Source organism: Phoenix dactylifera, unplaced genomic scaffold, assembly GCF_009389715.1.
Source record: "Phoenix dactylifera cultivar Barhee BC4 unplaced genomic scaffold, palm_55x_up_171113_PBpolish2nd_filt_p 001706F, whole genome shotgun sequence".
NCBI lineage: Eukaryota > Viridiplantae > Streptophyta > Magnoliopsida > Arecales > Arecaceae > Phoenix > Phoenix dactylifera.
In genome coordinates, this window is record NW_024069005.1 from 175 (window position 1) to 18,854 (window position 18,680).

At 38.4% G+C, this 18,680-nt stretch overlaps 1 protein-coding gene across 2 annotated transcripts; it reads right to left on the reverse strand.

Moving 5' to 3' along the window:
* Positions 1-10,556: 10,556 nt before the first annotated feature.
* On the reverse strand, positions 10,557-14,544 carry LOC120108999 (NAP1-related protein 2-like). 2 transcript variants are annotated; one of them, XM_039122734.1, is made up of 7 exons: positions 13,583-14,544; positions 13,361-13,474; positions 13,213-13,274; positions 12,587-12,647; positions 12,258-12,314; positions 12,088-12,132; positions 10,557-10,990 (listed from the first exon to the last, which is right to left on the reverse strand). In XM_039122734.1, the coding sequence occupies exons 1-7, from the start codon at positions 13,658-13,660 to the stop codon at positions 10,922-10,924; spliced, it is 486 nt and encodes a 161-aa protein (XP_038978662.1). In that variant the 5' UTR covers positions 13,661-14,544; the 3' UTR covers positions 10,557-10,921. The 2 variants fall into 2 exon arrangements, with proteins under 2 accessions (XP_038978662.1, XP_038978661.1); XM_039122733.1 differs by having other exon boundaries at positions 10,557-10,993; positions 13,583-14,543.
* Positions 14,545-18,680: the final 4,136 nt, after the last annotated feature.

The following is an 18,680-nucleotide window of genomic DNA, read 5'->3' on the forward strand; positions in this document are numbered from 1 at the left end:
ATTCATGAAATCCAATTCCATGTCACCACTAATTGCCACATCATCTGAGCCTAATCCTCTTGGGTTGCACTGAATCAAATTTGGTCAAACCCGAATTAAAACAAAGCAATTTGGTTGAACCTAATCTAATCAGGTCAGACCCTGATTGAGCTCAAATTGAATCCAATTCAATTTTTGGCTCATCCAAACTCAATCAAATTGAATTAATTACTTTATGTTGGACCTAATCCAATTAGGTCAATCGCCAATTAAGAACAAATTAATTTAAAATTAATTTGATCAGCTTAAGTCCTTTTTGGTTCTGACCTAATCCAATCAGGTCAAAACCCTGATTGAGCCCAAACTTGAATCCAATTCAATTTGGCTCATCCTTAGCACAATTACTCAATCAAATTGAGTTTATTAGTAATTGTATTACTAATTAATCCTTCAATAATTACTTTAATTATTTTATAAGATAATTTGCTAATCAAATTGACCAAATTACCTCTGAATAATTCTTAATCATTCATCAGCTTTCTTGATCGATCAGGAATCTTCTATGCGTGTGACCTCATAGGTTCGAATCTAAGCTGGTAATATAGGAACAATTTCCTACACTAATCGATGTGACCATCTAGCAATGGTACCCGACGTCCGGATAGGCCGAATATATGCGAAGCAAATATTCTGAAATCCTGAACTATGGTTACTGTATAATTCAATCCTTTTGACTCCTAATGCCAGGATAACTTAGAGCTCACTGTCAACCCTATAATTAGTACATCCATTATGTGATTAATTTTAGATATCCCGTGACTCCTCACTGGAATTACCCTGGCCAAGGTTTTGCTAAATTAATCACAAGACATTATCTCCTATTTTCAGGAGGGGTCAATTCCATCTTGACTCACAACTGACTACGCAAGTACTTGACTGCACCCAGTGACCTTCCGTCACTGAATTAGAAATTCAGATAGTTCGGTACCAAAGTACAGTGAGTTGCTTGCTAGTCACAGGTTGCGGTCTCAGATTAGAGGGCCAAACTTATACCCATATCCACTCGGAACATCTCTCGACAGTAGAGCGTTCCGGAATTGGTCACGTTCAGTGAAATGTACTCCTACACTTCACCTATGTGGCATATCAGTGTCTCCACACTCCTTGGTTAAGAGGACAACCAACGTATATGTCACACAACGACCTAATCTCGATAATGCTGTCATCCTAGTAACAACATATCATTTGGTCGCGAACAAGTTTAAGGACTCAAAGATAAATCCTCCTTTATCATAACATAAATCCTAAGGACTTCATCATATAAGAGTTCATTTGAAGATGAAATGATGAATAATGCCAAATAACACTTTATTAATTTATCAATTCATTTACAAAATTCAATCATCAATATGCTGACGATTGACATTTAGAATACAAATCCTAACAACTCCCACTTAGCCTAATGCCAATCGGCACAGTATCTAATACCATCTTCGACTTGTGTTCGTCGTACTCTTTGACGTCGAAGACTTTGGTAAATGGGTCAGCCAGATTTTTTTTGTGTCAATTTTCTGAAGATCAATATCACCTCGATCGATGATCTCTCGAACCAGGAGGTAGCGACGTAGAATATGCTTGGTCCGCTGATGTACTTTGGGTTCTCTTGCTTGAGCTATGGCCCCAGTATTATCACAAAATACAGGCACTGGACCATCAATGGAGGGTGTCACTCTAAGCTCGGTGATGAACTTCCGCAACCATACAGCTTCCTTGGCGGCATCAGATGCTGCGATATATTCTGCTTCACATGTAGAATCTGCTATTGTATGCTGCTTGGAACTCTTCCAGCAGATGGCCCCACCCTTAAGAGTGAAGATATATCCCGACACGCTCTTGCTATCATCTTGATCTGACTGAAAACTTAAATCGATATATCCTTCAAGTTTTAAGTCAGAATCACCGTAGACAAGCTACTGGTTTTTAGTATTTCTCAAATACTTAAGGATGGTTTTTACAACCTTCCAGTGGTTGCTACCTGGATCAGACTGGTATCTGCTCACTACTCCTAGCGAGTATGCCACATCTGGTCTAGTACATGTCATGGCATATATTATAGATCCCACTGCCGAAGCATATGGAATTCTATCCACACTCTTTTTTTCTTGAGGGGTTGTCGAACAATTCCTTTTAGAGAGGTTAATTTCATAGCCCATCGGAAGATAGCCTTTCTTGGAATTAATCATACTGAACCTCTTCAGTATAGTATCAATGTATGTGGATTGAGATAATCCAAGCAATCTTCTAGATCTATCTCTATAGATCTTCATCCCTAGGATGTAAGATGCTTCTCCCAAATCCTTCATGGCAAATTGAGATGATAGCCAAACCTTTATTCCTTGTAATGCAGGAATGTCATTTCCGATTAAAAGAATGTCATCCACATACAAAATAAGAAATATAATAACTGAACCATTTGCCCATTTATAAATGCATGGTTCCTCTTCATTCTTAATGAAGCCATATGTTTTGATTACCTTATCAAAACGTATATTCCAACTCCGTGAAGCTTGCTTTAATCCATAAATGGATTTTTGAAGCTTGCACACTTTAGACTCATCTGTAGATGTAAAACCTTCAGGTTGTGTCATATATACTTCCTTTTCTAAATCTCCATTTAGAAATGCGGTCTTTACATCCATTTGCCCGATTTTATAGTCTAAATGTGCTGCTATCGCAAGCACAATCCGAATGGACTTGAGCATTGCCACAAGAGAAAACGTCTCATCATAGTCAATACCATAACGTTGACGATAACCCTTGGCAACCAGACGGGCTTTATAGGTCTCTACCTTTCCGTCTGCACCCCGTTTTCTTTTGAATATCCACTTACACCCTATAGGTTTAATTCCTTCGGGTGGGTCAACTAATGTTCAAACATCATTGACCTTCATGGATTTCATTTCGGATTGCATGGCTCCAAGCCATTTATCAGAGTCATACCTCTGCATTGCATCCATATATATGATCGGATCCTCATCATTTTCATCAAGTTCGATAGGATCCCCATTCCGGACCAAGAAACCGTAGTATCTGTCCGGCTGACATGGTACTCTACCCGATCGCCTTAATGGTGCATCTAATATGGGTTCTGGATCTGATCTAATCAAATCCGACTCAACTGGTTCAGTAGATGGTGTCGGATCTTCTACATGTTGAACTTCTCTAAGCTCAACATTAGAGCTATTTGTTCCTTCACCAAGAAATTCTTTTTCTAAGAAAATTGCTTTATTGCTTACGAACAACTTTTGTTTTTCAGCAAAGTAGAAGTAATATCCTTTAGTTTCTTTAGGGTAACCAACAAAGAAACATTTGTCAGACTTGGGTTCAAGTTTGTCTGTCTTCAAACCTTTGACGTATGCCGGACACCCCCAAATCCTAAGGTGAGAGAGCATCGGCTTGCGTCCAGTCCACATCTCATGTGGTGTTTTATTTACAGACTTACTTGGAACTTTATTTAGAATATAGCAGGCTGACTCAAGAGCATATCCCCAAAAGGATATGGAAAGATTAGCAAACCCCATCATGGATCGAACCATGTCTAACAGAGTTCGATTTCTCCTTTCTGATATACCATTATATTGTGGTGTACCAGGAGGAGTCCATTGGAAGAGAAACTCATTTTCTCCTAGATATGTCAAAAATTCACTAGAGAGGTATTCACCTCCTCGATCTGATCGAAGAGTTTTAATACTCTTTCCAGTTTATTTTTCTACTTCATTACGATATAATTTGAACATTTCAAATGATTCAGATTTATGTCTCATTAAATAGACATAACCATACTTAGAAAGGTCATCTGTAAACATAATGAAATATGAATACCCACCTCTAGCATCTCTGCTCATTGGCCCACATACATCAGAATGTACAAGGGTCAATAAATCACTGGCTCGTTCACCTTTTCCGGTAAAAGGTGATTTGGTCATTTTACCAAGAAGACATGATTCACAGGTTGTCAATGATTCACAATTATTAACATTGAGGATTTCCTCTTTACTTAACCTGTTCATCCTGTTCTTGTTAATATGACCTAGCCTATGATGCCAAAGGTAGACATCCATGACATTATCTAATCTAGGACGCTTACTTGACGTGTACATTACATTAACAGGTTGTGATAACAAGTAGATGCCATTGCTCAATCGTCCATTCATTACAATAACACCATTCATAATGATATCACAAGAACATTTCTTTATTGAAATTTCATAATCGTTCATGGCGAAAAGGCCTACGAAAATTACATTCAATAAGAACGTAGGACAATAGTGACAATCACTCAAGACAACTACATGAGAATTCAAAACAAGTTTGGGATTTCCTAAAGCTAGAACTGGAACAGATCTTCCATCTCCAATATTCAGGAATCTCTCGCTGTTTTCAAATCTCTCATTGACCTGAAGTCCTTGCAACGAATTGCATATATTAAACAAACTTCCAGTATCTAATACCCAGGTCGAATTATCACATATAGAGAAATTACAAGGTGTTATCATATAAATACCTTGATCAGCAACTGATTGCCCTTTTCTCTTGCTTGGCCTGTTCAGATCAAGTGAGGTAAGGTACTGAGGACAATTCCTCTTCCAATGCCCCTGCTTCTTACAATAGAAGCATTCTGCCTGACTTTGGTCATCCTTAATCTTTTTGGTCTGACTATGCTGAGTTTTCAGCTTTCTATACCAATTATTGAAGTTGGAACCAGTCAACTTGTTATTATCCAATAATGAGCGAAGTGACAAACTTGTGGCCATTTCTACATAAAAGAAAATTTAGCTATTAGTATATGAATTGACTAAATACAGTAGACTTGGACTTTAGTCTAAAGATACTCCCACTATTTTATACAAATTGGTAGCCTCTACCTCTAATTCGAAAAATTACTCCTAATTCTTTAGTGGGCACTAGAACCCAATTGATCACATATAGGCCCGAGTGTGGCTCGGCCAACCCATATGCACCTATTGGTAGGTTCTTAATCAATTGCTTCACCAAGCAACTTCTAGTGATGATTTTGCCCTAGGTTTTCCTGTAGGCGTGTGGCGCCTCCACCGAATACCCTAGTCAGGTTCAACCATTAAATGATAGCGTTAAGTCTAATCAACTAATAGACGACCAAGCCCGAGTGTGGCTCGGCTCACCTGACCGCCTATTGAAGATACACTTAACTCATCATATATTGAATGACAATTCTAATGCTTGATAAGTACCAGGCATGTGGCGCCTCTAATAATTATCAAAACATTGGACCCATTATCACCCAACTTAATGGGAGGCAATGACCTAGTTATCTCCATAACCATTTCATTTTAAGGACCTAATAATTCTAGAGGATTTCATAATTAGGATAGATGAGAAGATCCGGTTAGTCTAATTTCTCCCACTGACTTCACCAAATCAGATTAGACTCAAACCGATTAAGGCGGCACCTAAATCAGTCAAACTGATTTTCCTTATAGGCATGGGCTAACTCGAATCATTAAGCGATCCAATCAAAATGCGATTGACCATGTCGGCCAGGTAAGTGAGATCAGTGTAAGGGATATGCCATTAACTCGACAAAGATGAATCAGTGCGAGTAGCTCCCAATTAAAAACCACCGGTCAAAACTGCCAAACTTACCTTAGACACCGACTGGTTAATCAATTTCGATTTGATTACTCAAATGACTCGGACTACACCTCTGAGCCTAAATCAAGTTCCATATTGGTCTAATCAAAGACATGGACTTGATCCATCTACAACTATTGTAAATTGACCTAGAATTTTCTTGACCTAATCTAATTACTACTTAATCAGATTTGATCAATTAATTCTATTAGTCCATGTATGATTCTAACTTTAGGTCTAACTCAATCCTAAGAACTTGATTCAAGCTAACCCATATGCCCAAAGAATTATGCTATGTCAATTAATTGAGTTACAATTCTATTTTATAACACTTAATTCTTAATTAAGTTTATACTTATGAAAATTTTGATCATTGCATATTTCTTTTTAATTACATATTAATTTCAATCTTTCAGTTCTTAAAACACATTTTCAGATCTGAGTTTTTGTAATTAATCACATGTAATCAAATTTAATTCATGTTTAAGTCATTATGTTTTATGTTCATGCATCACATATACATAACAACATGAATTAATACAAACAACATACATCTTATGTATTTATTTTTTCATTTTTATTTTAGATCTGATTTGTTCATTAAAATCAGAGATCATATGAATCATAAACTTTATTCAGATCTAATCTAAATAATATTATGATTTCAGATTTATTCATGTTACTAATCCTAACACAAACATGCATCATATGCATCCAAAATTTTAGATCTACTTAATCATGCATAATCAGCAATTAAATCAATCATAAAAAGTACTTTAGATCAAATCTAAATATGTTAATGTTTTCATATTTAATTGCAAGAATTAAAACATAAAAGTTTAAACATAAACCTGGCTCTGATACCACTGAAAGTGAATCCTAGGTTCTTCGGTGTTTAGCATGCTGATTTTTTTTTTTTTTGAAAACCATGGCTGAATCTGATCGGGTTGCCTACGTACCCCTTCACAAGAGAAATCAAGCCACACGTAGTTCTTTTAAAGCTTCAAAAATACAGCGAAAAAATGAATCAAACAATTTAATTCATGCATACTTACAAGATCAAATCTAGAAATCAACACATTAAGAACACATAGGATTATGCTGGAATCGTTTAAACAATTATGCTAAAACTTTTATGCATGATTAACTATCAGATCTGAAACTTAAGAACTCTATTCCAATTAATCTTCGAATATCCATCGAATGGATTCTAGAGATATCTCCGTGAGGAGCCTCTAAAGAGGGTAAAACCTCGGGGAATCGGACCTAGACCTTGACACCATAATAAATGATTAATGCTAGATTAATACCTTTTATGATGGATGAAAATTGTGAATCTAATTCTTGACTTCACAGCCACGCACACGAATGGCCTCTACGAGAAGTACACGTGAATTCCTGAAGGATCTTCTTCCGTAACAGTTCTAGCAGCTGCAGAACACTTGAAAGCTGAAATCTGCCCGCCGGGATTCAATCAACTCTTGATCAATCGTCTTGAAGCAGATAGAGATGAGGTTTGTAAGAAAAGCAGAGGACTCATATCTGATCTTGAATCTTCTAGATATTCACCCTGAAAACCCTATCTAAAATGGAGAAGAAGAGGAGGAGGAGGCGGGTGAGGAAGAAGGCTGCAATGGATATGTTTTCGGTGCCCATGTTTGACCCCTTTTATTGGCCTCCGAATTTTCATTCAAAATTCAAAATTTATTTTCAGAAAACCTCCTTTAGTTGGCGCATGCAAAGGAATAGGAACAACCCAAATCAGATCTCAACCAAATCTGATTTAAATTCAAATTTTAAACACATGTGCAAGAGGGGAGGAATTTGAAATCCATGCAGCAGAATTTTCCTACCTCTTGTCGCATATATTTCATTTGAAATTCGAATTTAAATGATTCAGAGGTTCACACGCCAGCTAGGGAAGTTATTTGATGGATGAAATCATTTAATATATTGCTTAATGTTTGAATTCAAATTCAAATAACAAACAATGTCGCCATGTGTCAAGCAATGGGTCCATGCGCCATGCAATAATTTTGGTTTATTTAAAATTCATGAAATCCAATTCCATGTCACCACTAATTGCCACATTATCTGAGCCTAATCCTCTTGGGTTGCACTGAATCAAATTTGGTCAAACTCGAATTAAAACAAAGCAATTTGGTTGAACCCAATCTAATCAGGTCAGACCCTGATTGAGCTCAAATTGAATCCAATTCAATTTTTGGCTCATCCAAACTCAATCAAATTGAATTAATTACTTTGTGTTGGACCTAATCCAATTAGATAAATCCTCAATTAAGAACAAATTAATTTAAAATTAATTTGATCAGCTTAAGTCCTTTTTGGTTCTGACCTAATCCAATCAGGTCAAAACCCTGATTGAGCCCAAACTTGAATCCAATTCAATTTGGCTCATCCTTAGCACAATTACTCAATCAAATTGAGTTTATTAGTAATTTAATTACTAATTAATTCTTCAATAATTACTTTAATAATTTTATAAGATAATTTGCCAATCAAATTGACCAAATTACCCCTGAATAATTCTTAATCATTCATCAGCTTTCTTGATCAATCAGGAATCTTCTATGCATGTGACCTCATAGGTTCGAACCTAAGCCGGTAGTATATGAACAATTTTCTATACTAATCGATGTGACCATCTAGCAATGGTACCCGACGTCCGAATAGGCCGAATATATGCGAAGCAAATATTCTGGAACCCTGAACTATGGTTACTGTATAATTCAATCCCTTTGACTCCTAATGCCAGGATGACTTAGAGCTCACTGTCAACCCTATAATTAGTACATCTATTATGTGATTAACTTTAGATATCCCGTGACTCCTCACTGGGATTACCCTGGCCAAGGTTTTGCTAAATTAATCACAAGACATTATCTCCTATTTTCAGGAGGGGTCAATTCCATCTTGACTCACAACTGACTGCGCAAGTACTTGACTGCACCCAGTGACCTTCCGTCACTAAATTAGAAATTCAGGTAGTCCGGTACCAAAGTACAGTGAGTTGCTTGCTAGTCACAGGTTGCGGTCTCAGGTCAGAGGGCCAAACTTATACCCATATCCTCTCGGAACATCTCTCGACAGTAGAGCATTTTGGAATTGGTCACGTTCAGTGAAATGTACTCCTACACTTCACCTGTGTGGCATACCAGTGTCTCCACACTCCTTGGTTAAGAGGACAACCAACGTATATGTCACACAACGACCTAATCTCGATAATGCTGTCATCCTAGTAACAACATATCATTTGGTCGCGAACAAGTTTAAGGACTCAAAGATAAATCTTTCTTTATCATAACATAAGTCCTAAGGACTTCATCATATAAGAGTTCATTTGAAGATGAAATGATGAATAATGCCAAATAACACTTCATTAATTTGTCAATTTATTTACAAAATTCAATCATCAATATGCTGACGATTGACATTTAGGATACAAATCCCAACAGCAGCAAGCATGGAGTCTTCTTCCTCCTCTTGGTCAGCTACATGGAAGAAAATAAAGAGAGGAAGGTGTTCCTTTCTTCCCTCCTTCATTCATGGTAAAGGAAAGGCAAGAAAGTGTTTCTTCCTTCTCCTTCTTCCTTCTCTTGGAAGCAATCAAGAGTTGATTTTTTAGAGGAGTTCCAGCCATCAAAAGGGATCTCTGCAAGGGAGCTAGTACCCCGGTGAGATCGGAACCTCGTTCAATCCATATCTTTGTGTGGATATCCGTAGAGGCCGGACACTTGTGCGGCTTCAAGCGAACCTGATTTCTACGATCATTAAATAGCAGTGAAGATCTACCCGCTCAAAGGTAAAGATTTGATCTTCATAATTTTTAATTGTAGACCTAAAAATTAATTAAGCAATTAATTTTAATCTGTCCTTTAAGATTTCATAATCTTCTGAGTCAGAGAACTGAAGAAAATTTTTGAAATCTACGTTCCCTAGGATGTTCATGCGATGAACGACCCCGCGTGTATATTTCTGCTGCAATTTTCGCAATGCGTGCGGAGGTAATCTGACAATTCTGAGTCGGTCGGCGGAGGACAAGAGCTGAGATCGGTGAAAGGGGCTGAGGAGGGGGTCGGTTGGCGTGGGTTAGGAATTTGAGGCTTATGGAGGGGGTCAGGTTTTGTTTGGAGGAGGAATGGAATCTGACGACGCTTATAAGCATCGTCGGATTTTGGCATCCATCAACGCTTATAAGCATCAGTGATTAACCCTTCCGATGCTTATAAGCATGGGTAATGGGTGGCTTTCGGCGATGCAAAGCAAAGCGTCGACGGAACCTATTTTTTTAACACACTTTTAAAAAGTATCGGTATTCTTTGTCGCAAAAAAAAAAAATTTGCCGATGCTTCTATCTAGCGTCAGCAATATAGAGTTGGCAATTATAGTTTTTGTTGTAGTGCCACAAACCATGCATCCATAAGTACTGAATCGGATATAACACTACAAAAGAAAGAATAACTCCCGGCGCTTTTTTTTGTCTCTACCGACGCTTATAAGCGTCGGCGAAGTCCCAGCCCACGCGACCCAAAGCGTGGGTCAGACGTCGGGCAGGTGGGCGTGGGTCCGGTTTTTGCCGACGCTAAGAGAAAGCGTCGGCAAAAACAGGGATTTGCCGACGCTAATGAAAGCGTCGGCAAAAACGGCTTTTCCGACGCTTTAAAGCGTCGATAAAGCCCAATCCAGTTTGCGTTTTCGCCGACGCTTTAAAGCGTCGGGAAAAACAGGAGTCCCGACGCTTTAAAGCGTCGATAAAGACCAATCGTAGTCAAAAGACGCCACGGGCTAAACAGGAGTGGTGATGCTGAGCGCAGAGAAGTATCAAAAGTTGCAAGTGGTTCAGGCTTAGCACATGAACCAATTAAAAAGACTTAAAGAGGAAAAGATACCACATGAAATTGATGTAATATATTTATATAACTAAAGAAGTTTTAAAAAAATGATGCACCGGTTCTCCATACAAACTCCTAGATCCTGAAGAACACAGCATGCCGAGATTCCTCAAGTCCAAGGACAAACATTTGACACGCCCATAATGATAAATAAATTTCTAGATTTAGACAGGCCACCAGCTATAAGCGAGGGTCATGAAAGACAAAGTACAAAAAAATTGACAGCTACGGAGCTTGAAGCAAGATTAGAAGCCGCCCCGCTCAAAATCAAGACCTTCCATAGCCATGAGCATGCCTGGCAGTGGCACTCGCCACAGCCAAGTTGTGGAAGCCCAAACGAAAGAAGCTGCGAGAAGAGACTAACTATCATCCTCATCATCGTCCTCTTCGTCATCATCTTGCTCACCATCCTCATCATCTTCAGATCCCTTCTGACAAAAAACAGCATAATTGGTCGGGCAGAGTTTATTAGCGTGTGCAAATAAAAATGCTGCACAGTACACAGCAGAGAAGAAACAGATCAAGCAAATAAAACTAATATCTTTTGGTAACATGAGTCCTCATGAAGGAAAATAGGAATATACCGCACTGTACACAGCAGATAAGAAACAGATCAAGCATATAAAACTAATATCTTTTGGTAACATGAGTCCTCCTGAAAAATAGGAAATAAAAATGGAAAGCATGCGAGGCTTTTAGCAATCTCAAAAGTTCATAGGATGCTATGCATCAAACACTTGTAATGGGACTCACGTACAAAATAATAAGATTATTCAGGAACCAAAACACCAGAAGTTTCCAACATATCAAATAGACTTCTTCAGAGAGGAGCCTCAAAGCGGACAGAATTATTAAGAATCATAGGAGTAAGATTATTTTTTGGGTTTTCTATTTTCTAATTTAGTCAAGTTTCCATTGCCCCTAAGAAAATTGATTCCAATGTTATTTCCAACCACTATTTTTGTAAAAAGGTGCAAAAACATCTACACAAATTAATAAATAAATGAACACATCAAAAAATAAGATTGCATCAGTTGCATAAATTATTATCTTAATATGCATAAGCACTTCTGCAGAGCGATAAGTATCAATTTTATCAAAGTGAAAAGAATTTGAAAAACATGAGATAATGGATGGTCACTTTAATATCACTAAACACACCGAGTACAGACACCAAAGCTCTGTACAGCTTTGGACAAGATGAGTCTTATCTAGAGCAGAACAGCATTATCGTACATCTTTTCTGGCTGATTTTTTATATCAAATTTTTAAAATGAACACAAAATCTGAGCTGTTCTTAAGCAAAAGACAGGGCACAGAAGAAAAAAAATCAAACGAAACATGGTACAACTGAGGGCAGAAGTTTGACAAATCAAGGATCCTACACATATTTTGCATGGCCAAAAGTAACTAACAAATATCTGCTACATTACAATTGCAGTGCATACAATAATTAAAACTAGCCCATTTGAAATTTATTTATCTGCTAGCATTGTTTAAAACTCAAAACAAGCGAGGCATTTACCTCTTCATCATCTTCATCTCCATCAAAGTCCTCTTCATCAGCCTCCTGCATCATCATAATATTTAAAGTACACAGGAGTCTTAGGAAAACTTGGAACCGATGTTCAGTGAGAAGAAAAATTGATATTTGGCAAAAGAAAAGGAGGAAAGGACAGAAGGTAGAAAACTTGCATTATTAAAATACTTCAAAGGGTTGGGGCATAAATCTTCCTTGATTATCTCTGCCACCTGCATCAATTTGTTGTAGAGTACATCAACAGACAGAAAAAATGTACAGGAAAAGAAGCTGAACGTTTAATTCAATTCAAAAACCAAAAACAGGAATCTGCATACAAGTTAGCAGAATTCATAAAATAGGAAGATTAAAAAAGATAAAAACAACAAAATCATGTTGTCATATGAGTTTCACTGATACCAGAAGAATAAACAGAAAAATTGATTTGAAAAATGTGCAGTCGTCCACGATAATCAGTCTTCCCAATTTAACTCTGAATGATTACCTCATCTGTTACACCATCTGAGAAATTTTTCTGTTGAGTTTTACCAAACCAACTAAAGAAACTGCATCAAAAAAATAAAAATAAAGAATGAGAAAAGAATTCATGCATCCAAGTATCATGCAACCAATAATAATACTGAACACTATTCCCCGGATATAATCTACCATGATACAACACCATATTCGACAAAGAAGTTTATCAGAATTATCTTCAATCTTTCATATGCACAGACTGATGCATGTGGTAGAAATGAGAATATTGAATAACATGTGTGGTAAAATATGGAAGGATAAGAAGTGGGACAGTTATGCCAGAAGAGGTGTAGAACTTGCACCAATTAAGGATGAAGTGGCACGCAAGTGACAGAAATCAGTGGGCATGTGCAGGACTAGAGGAGGCCTTTGCAAAAATAAGATTCCTGGTCTTCTAAGAAGAACTAGGAGGGAAATGTGAACGGCGATCTACTTGGAAAGAATACGCATATGATATACATAAATATGAATAATCCTAATATTGAAAGCAACAACAGCAGAATTATCATAAATTATCAGATACTCAATGTGACAAAATCAGTTAGATATCCAGCTATTGCCTATAAAACAAGATTACATGGTACTAAAGCCAACCTTTCCTTAGTAAAAGGTCGCTTGCCTCCCTTCTTCTCATGACCATTACCATTGGCAATCTCCTACAGATATTATGAGAAACAAACATTAGAACTAATACCTGACTCAGAAAATTATCAATGATTACCGCATAAGATAATAACCTTACCATACCCTCCTTCCACTTGATAGTCGTACCAGTTATATTAGCCACTCCTTCCTCAGTGAAGGAATAAGTCTTCACAAGCTTTGTGTCTTCAAAATATGGGTTAGGAGAGAAGTTCTATACATTACAAACACCCAGTCAATTGATTAAAGATAATAAATCGCAAGAATATACTTATTCATAGCAACAGAATGGCTATTTGGTCAAAAATAAACAACAACTCACAAATATAATGGAGTAGCCTGACTTTAAATCCTGACAATCTTCAACATCTAGTGAAACCAAATACTTGAAAATCTGCATCAAAGGAACATTATTAACACAAGCACCTGGAAATCTATTATGGGTTCCAAGTAATACCAGACATCAGATAAATCCAGAAGAAGCTGACAAAGGTCCTAGAATGATATCTCTAATCCAGAAGAAGCTGACAAAGGTCCTAGACATCAGATAATATACCATTCTCTTCCACCAAACATGCCTAATTTTCATGTAAATGTTATTCCATCCGAAACTGCAAGCTCTTCTACAAATCTAATCAAGAATCCACCATACCACCTGGCACTTGCTGCATAATCTTTTTTACCATACAAACACCATCTTCTCTCAAATCTGGAAGTAAAAACAGTGATAATAAATGTAATGCAATTATAAATAAATAAATGATGGGATAATGCAGGGGAGGGCCTCGGCGGAGGATGGCTGGGGTGCCGGCGGCGGCGAGGGCGCGGAGGCAGGGGAGGGCCTCGGCGATGCCGCCAGAGCCGTGCTCCATGTCGACGACCACGTAGTCGTAGCCGGCGAGGCCGGCGATCTCGGCGAGGGTCGGGGAGGAGCGCAGGAGGAAGAGGCCGTAGAGGGTCTCGCCGGCGACGAGGCGGGACTTGAGGATCCGCAGTTCGGGGGAGAGAGGGGCGAAGTCGGGATCCAAGGAGGCGGCGAAGAGGCGGGCGAAGACATCATCGCCGGAGCCTCTGCTTCTTGAATCCGGAGGGGGTTAGGGAGGGGGTTTGATGATGATGAGAAGGCACCGTTGATGGGTTAGAGAGAGAGAGAAGACGAGGAGGGCGAGAGAGATGTGGGTAATACTACTAGTTAAATAGAGAGAGGAGGGCGGTGGCCGGGAAATCGGAAACCCGGAGAGAGGAGGGAGGAGGGAGGAGGGAGGAGGGATGGTCAGAAGAGGGTTGGGATGTAGGTGCGTTGGCTTCCGACGACGCTTTGTAGCGTCGTCTTAGGTCCAAGACTGCACCGACGCTTTTTAGCGTCGTCTTTTGCCGACGCTTTTTACAAGTGTCGGCAAATTTTGACAATAGACCGAAACTTGCCGACGCTTGTAAAAAGCGTCGGCAAAAATGCGTCGGTAAAACCGACTTTTCCTGTAGTGTATAACTATACAACTACTTTCTTATCCTATTAAAAGCAATTAAATTATTTTTTTTTCCTTGTATCTCATGCACATTCCGGATCTATACATATCAGGAAAAAGTCAATTGATGGCACAAATAATTAGAAATAAAGTCGGATCCGCCAACATATCATAAATTTCAACCTGCAGAAATTTCTGAACAATATGATTCTGATGCTATCTTGTGAGGCTTATATTAAATAATCTTGAATGAATCAATGAATGATTCTTATTCTAGATGAAATTATATGAGCAATGAGAGGTGACACAAAACATCAGAAAAATTGATTGTTACCCATACTAGAATCAGGCACATTACTCAATAAGATTATGCAAAAATTTCTGGATGCAGCTGGGACCTTGTTCTATGAGAACTAAATTTACAAACCATTGACTAATTCAAATAACATTCAGAGGCATCTAAAAAATAATCAAAAAATATTTATTTAACAAATTCATGCCTCTGTGCATTAGTCCTACCACTCCAATCCAATCTTGAACCTGAATTAGGCCTCTGACACCATTTTAATGGACTCAGGTATCTATCAGGATGTTCTTAATGGAAGACTTAGATCTTGTTCATGATACTGATGTGATACGAACATACTTAAAGAGTTTAAAGGACTTTTCTCGAGCCAAGATGTGATTAAGGAGTTGAAAAATTATGTTAGGCCCAGCCCTTCCCTTTGGCCCGGCGTTGTGGCCAGCAAGGTCCAATGGCTTGTTTCACCTAGCCAAATAGGGAAGAGCCTTGCTCGAACTCGGATGGAGGAGGAAGAGTTCTCCTCCACCCCAAACTCTGTCATAGGCTAGGAAACCCCTAGCCTTCGTCTATTTAAAGGCCCCCAACCCCACTTCTGTTAGAATTTGAATGAGTTTTAAATGTTTTAAAGAGGTGTAAATAAAAAGCATTTGTAACCCCCAAATTTTTAAAAGAGTTGTTGTAACCTTTTAAGTATTTCAAATTCCATTTGGAAGTTTTAAAACTTCCCATTATCTCTCATTATGGCCTTAATGAGGCCATAAGTATTCAACCGTTATGCTTGGATGACAAAAGGCCTGTAAAGGAGCCATTCCTTGCATCTAAAAATAATACAACACAAAGTCTTCTTCTTGCTCTCCTAGTCTCTCCTTACCTCCATTTTCTCTTTTACAATTACATATATTATTTTATATTTTGGGCAACCAATATAGATTAGGTAATATGCCTACTACAGATGTGCATTGTAGATTAGGTCCGCTGTGAGCTGTTGGGTTGTATCTAGGGCTGGAAGTGGGCTCGGGCCGGCCCGAAGCCCATCGGGTCGGGCTGCCCGCGGGCCGGGCTATGGGCTAGGGCCAATGCATTTCGGGCCGGGCTCGGGCTGAATAATTAAGCCCGTTTCTATTTCAGGCCGGGCTCGGGTATCTCATTGGCCCGGCCCGGGCCCGACCCAAGCCTGCGCCCATACTCAGCCCGAACGCGGCCCGTCCAAGCCCGAGCCCGTATCAGCAATTTGCCCTAAAGGAAAACCTAAAGGCTTGAATCGCGACTCGCTCCGTCGCTCGTCACCATTTTCGACCCGAGGGATTTGCAGAGGCGGCGCGGACGAGCGGTGGAGGCGACGAGGCGCGGCGCGTGGAGCGGTGCAGGCGACGAGGCGTGGTCCGCTCGTCCACTCTTCCATTTCTCCGGTCGTCATCGTCGTCGTCGTCGTCGTCGACCGTCCCGGCCACCCTATCGTCGGCGAAGCTAGATTTTGAGGTACGATTTCTTCGTTTTGGTTGGGATCTTCTTCGTTTTGGTTGGGATCTTCTTCGTTTTGGTTGGGATTTGCCGAGGCGCAGAGTGGATGAGCGGCGAAGGCGTGGAGCTAGGGACCTAGGGTTTCTCCGCTTCCGGCTTCTCCTTCCGGTTTCTCCGCTTCCGGCTTCTCCTAATCTCCTTGCACTACTGTTTGATGATTTCTCTTTATGCTTTATAATTATGCTCGGTAGCAGCCTAGTAGGGTTTTAGTTGTGAGCATCAAAGGAGTATGGTTTTTAACAAATTTTAAGGGACCTCAACCTGCCTCTTTCTTACAGATAAAAGTGGCTGCTGATCCCCCTCAGGCCTCATGTGCTATGATGGAGCTCTTTATTCATTTTGTAGAGCATCATAAATTGATAATCTGATATATCTGTTGAGATGGTATGAACATATTGCGCGAGATATTCTGCTATGTCACCAAAAATATCAACTGAGATTGAACCGAAATATTGATGCCTATACTTTTTCATATCGGCAGATAATTTTTTAAAAAATAGTTCCTCAATTTTCTTTCTCGATATCTTGGCTAAGATAACAATATAGTCCTATATTGTGGTATCTTGACCGTGATGCAAAATATCTTATTTAATTATTTATATTATAAATTATTTTTTTAACATGAGTGCATGACAAGATAGTGATTTGTTATTATTTATTTGTTTATTTATTTATGGGTTCAATTTTCAAATGAGTTAGTAAATTTTTAGTTGAACTGGCAAGTTGATCATCTTTGTTATGTTATAGCAACTGGAAGTTTTCATGCTTTCAATTATGATGCCTGCTGAGGAGAATTGTTACAATAGTTGCAATTTGTGATATTTATTTTGTTATTTGGGCAGATTATTTTTACTAATGTCTCATTCTAAAGTGGGTGAAAATGAGATTGTTGAAGATTTAAGGAATGAGGATGATAGAAATAAAGATACTGCTGAAAATATTTGTGACAATTCTTCTAGAAAAAGATCTTGGGTATGGAATCACTTTATCGAGGAAAAAAATTCTGAAGGGTCAATAGCTAAGTGCAAATATTGTAAAAAAGTTTTAAGTGGGAGCACTAAAGGAGGAACGAGTCATCTAAAACGCCATCTTGAAAATGTTTGCAAGAAGTATCAAAAGAATTCGACTAATCAGTTGCTCTTACTACCAAGTTCAAAAGATCCGATAAAGTGTCTCAAATTCAATCAAGAAGAGAGTAGAAAAATTCTTGCAAAATTTATTATATATGCTGAGCTTCCATTTCGTATTGTTGAGCACACTGTTTTTCTGGATTTTATGAGATCTCTTCAGCCATTATTCAAAATTATGGGTCGTAAGACTGTAAAACATGATTGTATGGCTTTGTATCAAGAAGAGAGGAAAAAATTGCATGATGTATTCAAGAACCTAAGTTCTCGAGCTAGTTTCACTACTGATATTTGGACATCAAATCAGAAAATCGGTTCTATCACAGCACATTATATTGATTCTGACTTTACTCTGCATAAGAAGATTATTAGTTTCAAGAAACTTCCATACCCTCACACCAGCTTTGCAATTGAAGATGCTGTAAAAAAATGCCTTGTTGAATGAGAATTGGATTATAAAATATGTGCTATTACTTTGGATAATTGCAGCACAAATGATACTGTAATGAGAAGGCTCTGAGATCACTTTTGTTATTCAATGTTGTTTAGTGGGGAGTACAGTCATATTAGATGTTGTGCACATATATTAAATATTATGGTTCAGGATGGAATGAAAATCATTCATGAAGCTATTGAATGTATAAGAGAAATTGTTAGATATGTCTCTGCATCCCCATCTCGAATGCAAGCATTTAATGAAATTCTACAGCATATGAGACTTCCTGCTAGAAAAGGACTCACTTTGGATGTTCCTACAAGATGGAATTCTACTTATGAAATGTTGCATGATGCACTTGGTTATAAAGATGCTCTTATTAGATATGCAACTGAGCATTCATGTGTATGCCCCACCAATGATGAATGGAAAAAGGCTTCTATAATTCTTAAATTTTTAGAAGCCTTTCTTGATGCCACTAAAGTATTTTCTGGTTGTAAGTATCCCACATCCAATTTATACCTAAAAGAAGTTTGGGGAATTAGGGCTTTATTGATGGATGAAAG

What these genes read in the sequence shown, in the direction of transcription:
- LOC120108999 (XM_039122733.1), bottom strand. Translation starts at nt 13,660, where the DNA reads ATGCAGATTTTCAAGTATTTGGTTTCACTAGATGTTGAAGATTGTCAG. An exon ending in CTTTGAAGTATTTTAATAAT is followed by an intron (nt 12,133 to 12,257) that starts GCAAGTTTTCTA and finishes ATGATGATGCAG; the next exon opens with GAGGCTGATGAAGAGGACTT. An exon ending in GAGATGAAGATGATGAAGAG is followed by an intron (nt 10,994 to 12,087) that starts GTAAATGCCTCG and finishes GTTTTTTGTCAG; the next exon opens with AAGGGATCTGAAGATGATGA.